General features: G+C 55.9%; 1 protein-coding gene and 1 non-coding gene across 6 annotated transcripts in view; one reads left to right on the plus strand and one right to left on the minus strand.

Moving 5' to 3' along the window:
- Positions 1–12529, plus strand: part of NISCH (nischarin) — a 36903-nt gene extending 24374 nt beyond the window's left edge. Inside the window, exons 14-22 of one of the 5 annotated variants that reach the window (XM_066245740.1) lie at positions 2917–3041; positions 4149–4198; positions 5000–6394; positions 8350–8401; positions 8576–9058; positions 9531–9687; positions 10126–10254; positions 10767–10928; positions 11321–12529. In XM_066245740.1, the coding sequence (XP_066101837.1) occupies positions 2917–3041; positions 4149–4198; positions 5000–6394; positions 8350–8401; positions 8576–9058; positions 9531–9687; positions 10126–10254; positions 10767–10928; positions 11321–11931 (3164 nt within the window). In that variant the 3' untranslated portion in view covers positions 11932–12529. Of the gene's footprint in view, positions 1–2916; positions 3042–4148; positions 4199–4999; positions 6395–8349; positions 9059–9530; positions 9688–10125; positions 10255–10766; positions 10929–11320 lie in introns of all 5 variants that reach the window. The other 4 variants (XM_066245742.1, XM_066245741.1, XM_066245738.1 and 1 more) reach the window with 4 other exon arrangements.
- Positions 1614–1689, minus strand: TRNAD-GUC (transfer RNA aspartic acid (anticodon GUC)). Its single transcript has one exon. It is a non-coding gene; the product is annotated as a tRNA-Asp (tRNA).
- Positions 12530–14709: the final 2180 nt, after the last annotated feature.

Raw genomic sequence — 14709 nt, forward strand, 5'->3', positions numbered from 1 at the left:
AATAAACTGGGCATTCGGGATCCTGCTGTCCAGTGAACAGCAGGCCGTTGGTCATCTCAGGAGCTGTTAGCCAGCTTGTTGGAGCCATGGAGGATTGTGACCGATAGGGACTGATGTGTGAAGTGCCACGGTGGATTCTCCAGGCAGGGGGGCAGAGCTGAGAGGAGTCAGTAGAGAAGTAGTTAGGAGCAGGCTCCTGGGGGTCAGTCAGCTGAGTGTGTGACCCAGATTCCTCGGCCATGTTTCCTCAAGCAACTTGTAACCTCTCTGAAGTTCTGTCTTCTCAACTCTGATATATATACATCCTACTTGATTGATTCTAAGATGGCACACATTGCCACCTTGTGACTTCTCTGAAATTGAGATGCGTCTTTCAGTCAGTGGTGTCTCATAGTTGCTGTCAGCCAGCTGGTATTCGCGATGGAGTCGTATGAAAACCTTCCATGGACACCTGCTAAGACCAAGATGGCACCACATCTGCGCATCTCAGATGCGGTGAACTGTGGTAAATAATAAGAGTCGTGCATGAGCTGACACTGGGGAAACACCGAGCACTGTTCCTGGCTCATCAGATGTGGTCTATAAGGGCTTTCTTCTCCCACATCCTTATTGGGGGGTTTCAAGATAACCAGGACTGTGCCCCTGAGGAACTTGAAGCCTCTTGGAGAGATGAGCTGTATGTCCAAGGGGGAACAGGGCAGAATGATTTGGGGGTGTTTTGTAGAGGGAGAGGTATGTTTAGAGCAGAGGACTTGGCGGTGGAGATGATATGTGAGGAGTCCTCAGAGGATGGGTAGGATCGGAGCATGTGAGGGAGGAGGGAGGTTCTAGGAGAGGCAGGGTGCTTATGCATAGCTGTGTGCTTACTGCCCTTCCTGCTTGTGCAGAGTCCCTGCTGCTTCGCTTGGGGTGTGGTCTGGGCTTGGGCCATAGGCCTGCCTATCATGTGGGCAGAGGACCTGGGCTACGTGACTTGTCTTGTCCCTGGGCAGCAGCTGGGCTGGACAAGAGTCTGTGACCTCTGGGGCTTTGAGGGCCCTGAGTCATTTCATGGAACCTGTGGGGACTGGTGGTAAAGCCAGACTTTAGAGGCAAGTCCTGGGCTCCTCCAGATTTTTGTGAAACGGGTTTGATGCAGTGATCCAACTAGCTGCACTCTGGAAAACCTTAAAAAAGGCTTTAACCTTCACCACTCTAGGAAATGTATGGAGTGGAATAGCAGGCCCAGATGTGCTATATTCATAAAACAGCCTCAGCAGGATTTTTTTTTTTTTTTTAAATCAGGGCTCAGAGTACCCGCTCTTTATTGTTGTTTTTTTGGGGTTTTTGTTTTGTTTTGTTTTGTTGTATTTTTCTGAAGCTGGAAACGAGGAGAGATAGTCAGACAGACTCCCGCATGCACCCAACCGGGATCCACCCGGCACGCCCACCAGGGGCGACGCTCTGCCGTGACCAGAGCCACTCTAGTGCCTGGGGCAGAGGCCAAGGAGCCATCCCCAGCGCCCGGGCCATCTTTGCTCCAATGGAGCCTTGGCTGCGGGAGGGGAAGAGAGAGACAGAGAGGAAGGAGGGGGGGGGCGGGGGTGGAGAAGCAAATGGGCGCTTCTCCTATGTGCCCTGGCCGGGAATCGAACCTGGGTCCCCCGCACGACAGGCCGACGCTCTACCGCTGAGCCAACCGGCCAGGGCCTTGTTTTGTTTTTTTACAGAGGGAGAGTCAGAGAGAGGGATAGACGAACAGACAGGCAGGAACGGAGAGATGAGAAGCATCAATCATTAGTTTTTCGTTATGCATTGCAACACCTTAGTTGTTCATTGATTGCTTTCTCATATGTGCCTTGACCACGGGCCTTCAGCAGACCGAGTAACCCCTTGCTTGAGCCAGCACCTTGGGCTCAAGCTGGTGACTTCGAGGTCTTGAACCTGGGTCCTCAGCATTCCAGTCCGACGTTCTATCCACTGCGCCACCACCTGGTCAGGCTCAGCAGGATTTTAAAGCATCCTGTGTTTACGGGGTATATAAGTCAGTGTGTGCTGTCCATGGGAAGCTGGCTAGGGGAGGGCCAGTGGGGCGTGTGTGTCTTATGGGAAGCAGGCCACAGGTACCGGGTATGGGTTGTCCTTGAGCTCCTGTGTCCTTGTGTCTGTGAAGCTCTGCAGAGATTTGCAGAGCCCCAAACTGGGGTGGGGCTGTTTGGTAATTTTCCTGGTAAGAGGCTCTAGGAGTGAACATGTTTAAGGCTCTTGATGGACATACTGCCAAACTGCTCTCCCCGACAGGCGGGTCAGCCAGCACTCCAGGGCCCTCCTCTACCCAGTTAGGCCAGGTCTGGGCCACACAGTCAGTCTTAAACTTGGCCAAAGTGAGAGACAAAACTGGTGCCTTATTCCAACTTGCCTTTCTATAAGTGTTTGTGAAGGAGGGTGAGCATTGTTTCCTGTGCTATATTTATTGGTCATTCCTTTGTGGTGTGTGTCTGCATTCTTCGCCATCTGTCTGCTAATGGGATTATCAACTTTATCCCCTCATTTTTGTCATCTGTAACAGCCTTTTATAGATTAAAGACATAAATGTTTGTCACATACTTCAGGTACTTTTTCCTCACTTCATTTGATTTTTATTTATCTTAGGTTTCTTTTTTTACTTAGAGAAATTTGGTTTTTGTGTAGTCATACTTCAGATTTTTTCTTTGGATTTAGGCTCAGAAAGTCTCACCCTGAGATTAGATAAGCAGTCATTTGTTCTTTAATTTATTTTAAGGTTTCATCTTTAACATTGTGTTCCGTAGTCCATGTGGCTGGGCTTGGGGGTCTGACTAGCCCGGTCATGCCCGTATCCCAGGGACTCAGGCCCATTTGTTGAATGGCTGCTCTCCCTGCCCCGCTGTCCCACCCGCCTGCCCCTGGTCTCTCCAGGAATCATGTTTGTGCAAGAGGAGGCCCTGGCCAGCAGCCTCTCGTCCACGGACAGTCTTACTCCCGAGGACCAGCCCATTGCCCGGGGATGCTCTGATTCCTTGGAGTCCATCCCTGCCGGTCAGGTAATGCCTGCCTCCTGCTTCCGGGGATTGGTTATCTCTATGTCACCTCTTTGCCTGAGGCTGCCTGGAAGTAGGAGGTGACCTGGCTAGAGTGTGGCAGGTGCTTACAGTGCTTGGTGTGCTCTGCTTTTTGGTTAAGAGCCTATGTTCAGCCTCCGTCTCACTCCCTCTTCTTCTCTCTCCCCCTCCCCCCCTCCACCAATGGGAACAGGCAGTTCTCTCACTTGACCCCTGGGGGCAAAGCCAGATGACCTTTAGTCCATGTGAGTGGACTTCCCTGGGGAAAGGGATATAGAAGGTCCTGGGGTGAGGGGGATTGTCTGGGTTGCAAACCCATCAGGAAGAGTTTCCCTCCTGCAGTCTGGCACCCCAGGGCCACTCTGCCCATTTCTGCATGTCCCTCTAGTAAGTTTGGGACACAGTATGACTCTGGCACTTTCTCTGTGGCTGCTGCTGAGGGTTCTAGAGCTGCTTCTGGGAATAGAGAAGAAAGGCAAATGTAGTGTGAATGGCTCATTTGCCGCGTGTGTGGGGAGTATACTTGCTACTTGGGCGTCCCTCCAGCCCCTCTCTATCCAGCAACACAGAGTCATGGCTGTGCGATCTGCGATAGTTTGCAGAGTCCTCGCCCTGCCCCAGCACTCCATGGCATTGTCTCCCTTTACCTTCCCCAGGGTCACACAGTAGGAAGGAGGATCCCTAGGTCTTCCTGATTGCCCAGAGACCACTGGGAAGGCCTTGCCAGATGCTGTGCAGCCAAATTGGTGTACTATGTGGCTCCTCTGGGGTGGCACAGGGAGCACTCAGATGCCAGACCCAGAGGCACAAACTGATCTGCAGAATGGCAAGAGGCTCTGGCCCAGGAGTTGGGAGCGTGAGCTGGGGGCAGACGGACCCAGGTGGGAATGAGCCCTGCCATGCACTGGTGGGATAACTGGGAAGCTTCTCTGCCTCCCGGCCCCAGACTCTGCCCCAGAAAGGAGTGTGGGATGTGAGGACCTTCCTGCAGGGAGGGAGGGCAGGGTGCCCAACTTAGGGTCCAGCACCAGTAACTGCCAGGGAATGGCTGCAGCAGGTGGGGGCTGACCACATTTTCTTCTCTGTCAGGCACCTTCTGACGATTTAAGGGACATGCCTGGAGCTGTTGGCGGTGCAAGGTAAGGAAGAGGTTACAAACTCAGCTGTGGGCTAGTGAGAGCTAGTTGGATTTTGTTGAAAATTTGTTCACAGAAATCCTCCAGAACTATTTCTTCTTTTAAATTAAACAAACAAGATGAGATAAACTCTGGTCTGCTTCTAAATTCTAATTCCTAAACTTGGCCTGACATATGTTATCCTACTAAGGGCCAGCAGCAGATCAAGACTGGTTTGGTACACAGCCTGTGAGGTAGGAATAATTGTTCCATTCTTAAAGAGCTGTTTAAAAAAAAGCAAGATTATGTGTATGGGTGGCCCCCAAAGCCCAAAATATTCACTCTTTGAGCCTTTGCAGAGGTTTCCCAGCCGGTGTACACACACTTTGAGGGTAGTAGTGGCTAAAAGGAACGTGAATTTAAACGTGGAGATCCTAAGAACACCCCTTTCACAGGGTGCCCCCGAAGGGGACTGTTGTCAGCGGGTGAGTCTGTGCCCTGGAGCACTTACAGCCAGTGTTTGAATGACTAAAGTCATTGTCATGCTTTTGTTGGAGGGACCCTGTGAAGTGGGCGGGACTACACTAGACACCTGTCATCTGAGTCCTGGGAATGTGGACTCTGAAGAAACTTGGTGCCTCCAGGCTCCTGGCACCTTGGCTCTCCACCAAGGCATTTGTCCTAGGAATGGGCTTGGCTATTTTGCAGGCTTGAGAGACCCCTGAGTTAGTTCCTTGGGACAAGGGTGCACAGCAGCAAGCCCTGACCATGAGAGGTGAGATGTCCCAGCCCAGCATGTCACTGACTGGGCTTCTCCTCACACAGCCCAGAGCATGCGGAGCCAGAGGTCCAGGTGGTGCCTGGATCCGGCCAAATCATCTTCCTGCCCTTCACCTGCATTGGCTACACAGCCACTAACCAGGACTTTATCCAGCGTCTCAGCACACTCATTCGGCAGGCCATTGAGCGGCAGCTGCCCGCTTGGATCGAGGCAGCCAACCAGCGGGAGGAGGGCCAGGGTGAGCAGGGCGAGGATGATGAGGAGGAGGATGTTGCTGAGAACCGCTATTTTGAAATGGGGCCTCCGGACGTAGAGGAAGAGGAGGAGGGAGGCCGGGGAGAGGAAGAGGAGGAGGAAGAAGAAGAGGAGGAGGGTGAGGAGGAACGCCTGGCCCTGGAGTGGGCCCTGGGTGCGGACGAGGACTTCCTGCTGGAGCACATTCGCATTCTCAAGGTGCTCTGGTGCTTCCTGATCCACGTGCAGGGCAGCATCCGCCAGTTTGCTGCCTGCCTCGTGCTCACCGACTTTGGCATTGCCGTCTTTGAGATCCCACACCAGGAGTCGAGGGGCAGCAGTCAGCACATCCTCTCATCCCTGCGCTTCGTCTTCTGCTTCCCGCATGGCGACCTCACTGAGTTCGGCTTCCTCATGCCAGAGCTGTGTCTGGTGCTCAAGGTGCGGCACAGCGAGAACACGCTCTTCATCATCTCGGATGCTGCCAATCTGCACGAGTTTCATGCCGACCTGCGCTCATGCTTTGCCCCGCAGCACATGGCCATGCTATGCAGCCCTGTGCTCTATGGCAGCCACACCAGCCTGCAGGAGTTCCTCCGCCAGCTGCTCACCTTCTACAAGGTGGCGGGTGGCTGCCAGGAACGCAGCCAGGGCTGCTTCCCTGTCTACCTGGTCTACAGTGACAAACGCATGGTACGGACAGCTGCAGGGGACTACTCAGGCAACATCGAGTGGGCCAGCTGCACGCTCTGCTCAGCTGTGCGGCGCTCCTGCTGTGCGCCCTCTGAGGCTGTCAAGTCCGCTGCCATCCCCTACTGGCTGCTGCTCACGCCTCAGCACCTCAACGTCATCAAGGCTGACTTCAACCCTATGCCCAACCGTGGAACCCACAACTGTCGCAACCGCAACAGCTTCAAGCTCAGCCGCGTACCACTCTCCACTGTGCTGCTAGACCCCACACGCAGCTGCACCCAGCCACGGGGCGCCTTTGCTGATGGCCATGTGCTAGAGCTGCTTGTGGGCTACCGCTTTGTCACTGCCATCTTTGTGCTGCCCCATGAGAAGTTCCACTTCCTGCGCATCTACAACCAGCTGCGGGCTTCCCTGCAGGACCTGAAGACCATAGTCATCGCCAAGACCCCTGCAACTGGGGGTCAGTCCCAGAGCTCCCTCGTGGATGGCCAGCCTGCTGAGGACAGAATCGGGTGAGACTGAGCACAGGCTTTCGGGGCTAGGGGCATGGGGCTGGTATGTGCGCAGGGGGATCACATCACGGTGTCTGAGACCACTCACCCCAAACCACATCGCTGAGCACCTGCACTGTGTGAGTGGGTCCAGAGTCGGCCCTGCTCCTCAGCTACTGACCACCCTCAGCACTGCCCTTGACTCCCTCAGGCTTGGCGCTGGGCTGCTTCTCTCTCCCAGGGCTTTAGAAGAGGCTTAAGAAAGCTGTCCTGTCACAAGGACAGTCTGCCCAGTCCCCTATAACTTGGGGCCCTACATAGCTGGGTCTGGGACCCTGGGTTCCTGCCACCAGTGCAGGAAAGGCTGAGTAGATTGCCCCCGCCTTGCTTGGCCTTCTCTGCCCCACTGGGCCCGGGCATAGCCTCTAATAATCATCCATTTCCCTCCCCTCAGCGGGTCACAGTCCTCTGGCTGTTTTGTGTCTGCTTTAGGCAGCACCTGTCTCTGACACCCAGCTCCAGGCCTTACCATGTTGAGTTGCTGACAGGCCCTCTTTTAGCATGTAATTGGGGGAGACCTTTCCAAAGGAACCTGTTGGCTTGGAGCAGTAAGGTTGTGTGTGTGAACTGGGTGGTCACCTAGTGCAAAGCTCCTCTTCTGAGGGAAGGCGTGGCAGCTGGCAGCTCTGGCCTGTTCATTCTCACACTCTTCTATACCCTGCGTCTGCCTCCTGAGCCTGGCTTTCCCTGGGTTCCCTCCCTAGGTTTCCCTGACTGCTCTCTGGGGCTCAAGGGGCCTGTACCCTTAAGCATGCCCTTGTCTCCTTTCATGGCCCCCTGGCTTCACATACCCTGGGGCTTTTCCATCCTGAGCAAGAAAGCCTTTCATTTGTCACCCTCCTGTCCTGGTGACAGTGGCAATCCTGTCCTTACCTCACCGTCTTACAAGGCCCGCTTTCTCCTTCTAACCTGCCCCCACACACACACACCAATCAAGAGGTTGATGGCTTCCAACCTCTTGACTAAGTAGGGTGCTCCTCTTATGCCCAGTTCAAGTCTCATGCCCCCTATAGAGCTCCCTGATGCCTAGGTATTAGGGAACAGCTTGTGCCCAAGGTGGTCCTGCACAGCTGTCTCCCCATCTCCTTGCCCCTGTGCTATGGCTTTGGTGACATTTCCCTGCCACCCCGAAGCCGGGCCGGAACCTTCCCACAGTGGGGATTCCATGCAGAAAGCAGGTCCCTGCTTCATCTCCATAGATACATCTCTGCCCCATGACAGCAGGAGGACAGCCCAGAGGCTTCTTAGGGGTGTGTGGCCCAGTGCAAGATTAGAGCCCCATGGATCTGACTTGGCAGCTGGACAGTCCAGTTGAGAAGACAGGGTCTAAAGGACTTCCCTCAGCATAGATGGGCATGCATGCATGGAGTCTGATTACAGGGTGCACCCCTACTCCATGAGCTTTAAGGGTTCTGAGCATTGTTTGATTTAGTGCTTGGAACAGGCCAGTGAAAACCTAGAGTGGCCATGTGCATTGGTGCCCAGGTTGATGCTGGGGGTAGGGGGTCCTGAGCTGCTTGAGGAGGACTCAAAGGCACACTGAGGGGCAGTTTGAGTTCTTGGTTTTCAGATCTGTTCCCAGGTCCCAGCCCTGGGCACCTTGGTTCATGCTCTGGCATAGCATTTCCGATACCTCTTTCAACTTCTCTGGTTTATGGCCCACATGTCTCTGGCCATCCCAGCCCTGGGATACCAGATGGCCTGCCTTACCCCCATCTGCATTTCCCACCCAAAAGGGCCTAGGTACCTTTTTCTCTGCTGTTTTCCCATGGAGAACCTGGTGATGAAATCCCCAGGGGACCCCAAGGGTGGCCTGTGGTACATGTTCCCTTTACACTTGGAGGTTGCGTGTATGATGGGAATCTTCATTTGGGTCCATATCTTAATATCGTGTTTCTTGGGGTTGGGAGATGTAGCAGTAATCAGCGTCCCCAGGAGGCCCCAGCAGAGGCTCCAGCAGAGGCTCCAGCAGAGGCCCCAGCAGAGGCCCCAGCAGAGGCCCCAGCAGAGGCCCCAGCAGAGGCTCCAGCAGAGGCTCCAGCAGAGGCTCCAGCAGAGGCCCCAGCAGAGGCTCCAGCAGAGGCTCCAGCAGAGGCCCCAGCAGAGGCCCCAGCAGAGGCCCCAGCAGAGGCTCCAGCAGAGGCTCCAGCACCAGCACCAGAGGAGGCTCCAGCAGAGGCCCCAGCAGAGGCTCCAGCAGAGGCTCCAGCAGAGGCTCCAGCACCAGCACCAGAGGAGGCTCCAGTCCTGGCCCCAGTAGAGATCCCAGCTCTGGCCCAAGCAGAGGCCTCAGCACCAGAGGAGACCCCAGCTGCAGCCCAAGGAGAGGCCTCAGTGCCAGCTCTGGTTTCAGTGGAAGCCCCGTCAGAGGGCTCCGCCCCAGAGGAGATCCCAGCAGAGACCCCGGCTCCAGCTCTAGTGGAGGCCTCAGCCCCAGCGGAGGCCCCAGCGGAGGCCCCAGCACAAGCCGAGGCCCCCGCCCAATACCCAAGCGAGCACCTGATCCAGTGCACTTCAGAGGAGAATCAGATCCCCTCACACCTGCCTGCCTGCCCGTCCCTCCGGCACATTGCCAGCCTGCGGGGGAGCGCCATCATCGAGTTCTTCCACAACAGCATCGCCGAGGTAGTGTCCCAGGCACTGGTCCTGCTGGTTGGTGCTGGTGTGGAGAGGTAGCATAGTAGGTCCTGGGGGCTGTGGCAGAGTTTGTGTGGCGTCAGCCTCCGATTCAACTTCCCTGTACTGGCTTGCCCCCCAGCTTCAGCTGTTCACGGCTTTGAGGGCCTGGGTTAGGAGGTCCCGGGCTGCCCTTCCCTGGTCAGGTGTCCTGTCACCCCCTGCAGCCACTCCTGTCCTTGGGCCCCTGGCAGACCCCACTGCGCACCCATCTCCCACCCCTCACTTCCTCTCTGTTTCCATGTTTATTAATCCATTGATAGGATGCAGGGACAGTCCTGAGTCTCCCAATCCAAGGCTGTGGCATGTCACCAGAGCAGTGGGGCTAACAGAGGTGGTGCCCTGCCCAGAGGTCTGTGTTTAGGCACAGTCTGGAAGGGAAGCCGCATGCTCTGCCCAAATCCATCCCCTTTGTGTACAGGTGGAAAACGAGGAGCTGAGGCACCTCATGTGGTCCTCAGTGGTGTTCTACCAGACCCCGGGGCTGGAGGTGACCGCCTGCATGCTGCTCTCCACAAAGGCCGTGTACTTCGTGCTGCACGACGGCCTCCGGCGCTACTTCTCTGAGCCCCTGCAGGGTAGGCACCAGGGCCTGCTGGAGCTGGGAGCTTGGAGCCCATGTCCAAGGAGATGGGCTCCGTCTTAGAGCCAATTGTGTAACCTCGGGCAGCAGTGACTATTGCACTGGACTGAGAATCTTGTGGAGGGAGCGTCTTTCCCCAACTGTCATGAGGGACCTGAGGCCAGGCATGAGAGTGCCAAGCCAGGGCCCAGTGAGCTTCTGGGCACTGACCACATGAGAGATTGAGCAGCCTCTGCCCCTTGGGGCCTCAGTGGCGAGCTCCTGGTGATCCTAGAACACATTGCGCATGAGGCCTTGTGTGTATGGAGGGTGGTGGTGGCTCCTCAGGCCAGGTCCAGCCAGCCAGGCTACCCCTTCCTGCCGGACTCAGCTCTGCACCTGGCCCCTCAGGCTCACCTGGCACAGCCAGCACCACCCTTTTTCTCCATCACAGATTTCTGGCATCAGAAAAACAACGACTACAACAACAGTCCTTTCCACATCTCCCAGTGCTTTGTTTTAAAACTCAGTGACCTGCAGTCAGTCAACGTTGGGCTCTTTGACCAGTATTTCCGGCTGACGGGTGAGTGAGCACCGCTTTGTCCTGTTTTAGATGAAGGCCAGTCTTACCAATGGGCTTTTCCCTTCCGTGTCAGATGCATTATCTCAAGCAGGGTTCTTTCTCTGCTCACAAGTCTGTTTCACTGGAGTGGGAGGAAGCAGCTTCAGGAACTGCTGAGAGTGCAGAACTCAGCCACCAGGGCCAGAGGCAGTGATGCTGGGCAGTGCCGGGAAGGCAGGCAGATTGGGCCCTGTGCTCACGGGCAGGATGTTTCTGACTCATACTTCCTGAGGAGAGAAAGCTAAGTTCTTTCCTTAATACCTCTGTATCCCCTTCCAAAAAAATATCACAGCCCTTCCGGCCTGAGAAATGGCTGTCTCAAGCCCCGTGATGCTTTCCTACATGGGCCTTCCTGGCCTGGCTTTGTGGTCTCAAGTTCCAGGCCGACCTGCCAGAGACGAGAGAGCTTGGGGGGCAGGGACGGGACTGGGGGAGCTGCTGCCCGCCACCATGACTAGCCCCTTCTCCCACAGGCTCCTCCCCGATGCAGGTGGTGACATGCTTGACCCGGGACAGCTACCTGACACACTGCTTCCTTCAGCACCTCATGGCTGTGCTCTCCTCCCTGCAACGCACACCCTCCCCTGAGCCTGTCGATAAGGACTTCTACTCCGAGTTTGGGAACAAGACCACAGGTACCCCTTACCAGCTCAGGCTGTAGACGGGCATCTGTCCTTCTTGGCACCCCAAGGGCTGCCACACTCCAAGAGAGCACCTCTTTGCCTCAGCCTTCCCCACTTTTGCTTTCTTGTCCTCCTTAACTGGCTACGGTTTACCTGGGCTTTCCGTGGCTGTCTTCAGCCCGGCAAACGCACAACCATTTGGTACACACACTCAAGTGTCTGCTCTGTCCTGGGCTGCTGGCCTCTGGGTCTCCCCCTGGGCAACGGGGCTTGGAGTGCTCTCACCCACCTGACAGATAGCAGCTCATGCTGCCATCTCTGGGTGTCATGGGACTGCAGGCACTCCCAGCCCCACCACAGACCAGTTCTAGGCTCTAGCCCTGGCCGGGCATCTCTCTCTACAGGGAAGATGGAGAACTATGAGCTGATCCATTCAAGCCGTGTCAAGTTCACCTACCCCAGCGAGGAGGAGATCGGGGACCTGACGTTCATCGTGGCCCAGAAGCTGGCTGACCCGGAGAGGGCACCAGCCCTCAGCCTCCTACTGTGCGTGCAGGCCTTCCAGGTGGGCGCACCACCACCTGGGCGCTTCAGGGGCGTGCTGCACCCCAAAACGCTCCTGCTCACCAGCGCTGAGATCTTTCTCCTGGATGAGGACTTTGTCCACTACCCACTGCCTGAGTTTGCCAAAGAGCCACCACAGAGGGACCGGTACCGTCTAGACGATGGCCGCCGTGTCCGGGACCTGGACCGTGTGCTCATGGGCTATCAGCCCTACCCACAGGCTCTCACCCTTGTCTTTGATGATGTGCAAGGCCATGACCTCATGGGCAGCGTCACTCTGGACCACTTTGGGGAGATGCCAGGTGACCTAGCCAGAGATGGCCAGGGCTGCGAGGTCCAGTGGCAGGTGTTTATTCCCAGCGCCGAGAGCCGTGAGAAGCTCATCTCGCTCTTGGCCCGACAGTGGGAGTCCCTGTGCGGCCGTGAGCTGCCCGTTGAGCTCACTGGCTAGCCTGGGCTGCAGCTGGCTCTTGCTGCCCTCTGTATCCAGCCTGGTGTCCACTCAGTGTGGGGAAGCAGGCTTTCTTTGTTCTTTCTTAAATGATTTCTCCTCCCTTTTGGTATCTTTATTTGACTGTCCTCCCAGAGACTGTGAACATATGTGTTCAGTTGATTCTTTCCAATCCTGGGAGTGACAGCGCCCCTCCAGGACCTCCGTGGATCTGTTGCCCGCCCCTGGTGTTGAGTGGCCAGGCACAGCAGTGTCATAGCTTCTGTCATAGGACTATTGTTAACATGTGGCGTCATGGGTCCTATTTACTCTTTTATGTTTTTTCCTGAAACGTCAAGTCCAGTATTGTTGGTGTTGCTACTGTGAGTGTTTGCTGCTAATCGTGAAGCTGGCAGCAAAATGCACATTGGAAGTTCCCACTCTGTGCAGTTTTCCAAAGTGGAGGCTTCTCCTGGTCCAGACAAGTGGGAGAGCCCTGTGGAGGGCAGAGTCCCCCAGGCCTTGGGGCTGAGAGGGATGGGGACAGGAGACCCAGAGCTGCCAGTACCAAGTGTGACTCTTGTTGCCTTTTTTCTCTATTCCAATAAAGTAGAGTTTGACGCAGTCTGGGTCTTTTATTTCAAGGTCCACTTGGGTTCCAGTAGGGTACTGACCCAGGACATGGCCTGAGGGAGAGAGGGTCCCCTAGAGATGCAGGAAGGTGAGATGTTAGGGAAAAGGAGGGAGGGAAGAGAGGTGGGGGGATGAAGGGCTAAGGGCCCTCCCAGGGCCAGAGGCTGGTTGGGTGGCAGTGGAGCCTGAGGGAGGGGGACAGGGTTGTGAGAGGGCCTTTGAACAGAGCTATGCTGGGCTGTGGCTAAACCATGACGCACCTCAGGGCAAACAGGAAGAGTGTGACACCCCAGGGCACATAGGTTCACTGTCCTGCCTTCTTCAGACCTCGAACGTCACACCTGAGCCCAACCCCACCAAAGGTAGCAGCTGTTGTGCGGGTAAGGCCCAGGATCTGGGGTTCCTTACTGAGGGGTGTCTGAAGGTCTCACCAAGACAGCTGTAGGGGCAGGCCTATGGCAGGCTGGCCCCAGATGTGGAGAGTGGAGAGGCAGGCCCATGCCCATCTGTCTGCTCATGTTCTGAGTGGTGGTGGGGATTGTCTCAGGGAGCCCTGCTGAGGTAGAACCCAGGACCTTGGGACCCAGTCCTGTGCCCCACCCTTTCTCAATGCATTACTACCCCAAAGCGGGACCCTGAAGCCCCACTTGCCTTCCTCATTCTGGTTCAATCAGGAGCCTCAGTACCCAAGGTGTAGGGCCATTTGGGCAGCACTGGGGAGCAGGTGAGTGGGGAGCAGCCAACCCCAATCCCCAGTCTGTTTCTGCTCAGTGTTCCCTGAGCGGCAACAGGGTGGGGGTCCTGGCCTATAGGACCAATGGCCTTCGGGAAGACAGGTGGGGGAAGCCACTGAACCCCCAGCCAGTTCAAAGGCCCACCCAGTGGCCCCACCAGCTGGCAGGGGAGTAGGAGCCTGCTGAGGAGAAGGAGGGGGTGGATAACAAGACTTCCTGCAACCAGACTTATCCAAGGCATTCACAAATGGCCATCCGTCTCTCTTCATCTCAGTCCTCTGTAAACAGGACAGTGACAACCAGAGGTAAGATGTATCCTACACAGGCAGGGTGCATGGAGGTGTCACCACCTGGGCTACTGTTCCAGGCCCCACAGCCCAACATGTTAACAGCCTGTCAAGCCTGGGTCTAGCGAGGACTTGACCTATTAGAGGGAGGCTGTGTAGTTTCAGGGTAGGGGGCACTCTGCAGGCAGCAGTCTTGGAATTGGATCTTAACACTAGTTAGCTGAGTGACCTTGGACAAGTTAGCTAGCCCCTTTGAGCTTCATAACAGGGATAGTAAGAGTAGCCACCTTCATCCGTTCATTCATGTGTACCACAAATCTGTATTGAGCATCTACTGTGTGAACCAGCCAGACACTGTCCCTGTTCTCCAACAGCTGACATTCCAGCAGGGGACAGAAAATAAATTGAATAAACCAGAGTCAGCTTGTGGCCAGTGCTATAAGGAGATGAAAGGTAGTGACCTTTAACCTGGATGGGACCTCGAGCTTAGTCCCTGAGGGAAAATCTGGAGTGACAGCAGCACCAAGACAGCTGCTTGATGTGATGGGGCAGAGTGGCTTGGCTGGGACAGGTGTGGAGTGCAGGCTCCTGAGTGGAGAACAGGTAGGTTAGGAGGGGGAGCACTAAGAGGCCCCCAGGGAGAGAAGGGAGGTGTGGGGACAAGGTTGGGGATTGGACTAGTCAGAGGGGTGGCTGGAGCAGGTGAGAGGAGGAGTGGGCCCCTATCCACTTAGCACAGAGCCTGGCAGGGATTCAGAGGCCTGCTCTTGTTCTCAGCAGTTAGAAAGTTTGAGGCAGACACACTGGATTTAGGCGCTGAATCCCCCAGAGCCTCTGCAGACGCTTGGGGTGGGGAGTTGTGTGCATTTGCACTTGATTTTTTTCACAACCTGTGATAGATCCCAGGTTTGTGGCTAATGGTGGACTTGGAGGCTGTGATGCCAGAATGGTCCCGGGGCCAGGAAGCCCCAAGCAGGACCTAGGCCATCCATGCAGAGGTCAGTGGCCAGCACCTTCCCTTCCGCCTGCAGGCTGCTGATAGGCAGGAGGATATCCTGGTGGGTTCCTGTGGGGGTGAGCTGGCGGGGCCTCCAGGCTGCTTTTAAAGCAAGTGCCCGCCCCTATTTCTCTTGCCCGCCCTGCTC

Source organism: Saccopteryx bilineata, chromosome 10 (assembly GCF_036850765.1).
Source record: "Saccopteryx bilineata isolate mSacBil1 chromosome 10, mSacBil1_pri_phased_curated, whole genome shotgun sequence".
Taxonomy (NCBI): domain Eukaryota; kingdom Metazoa; phylum Chordata; class Mammalia; order Chiroptera; family Emballonuridae; genus Saccopteryx; species Saccopteryx bilineata.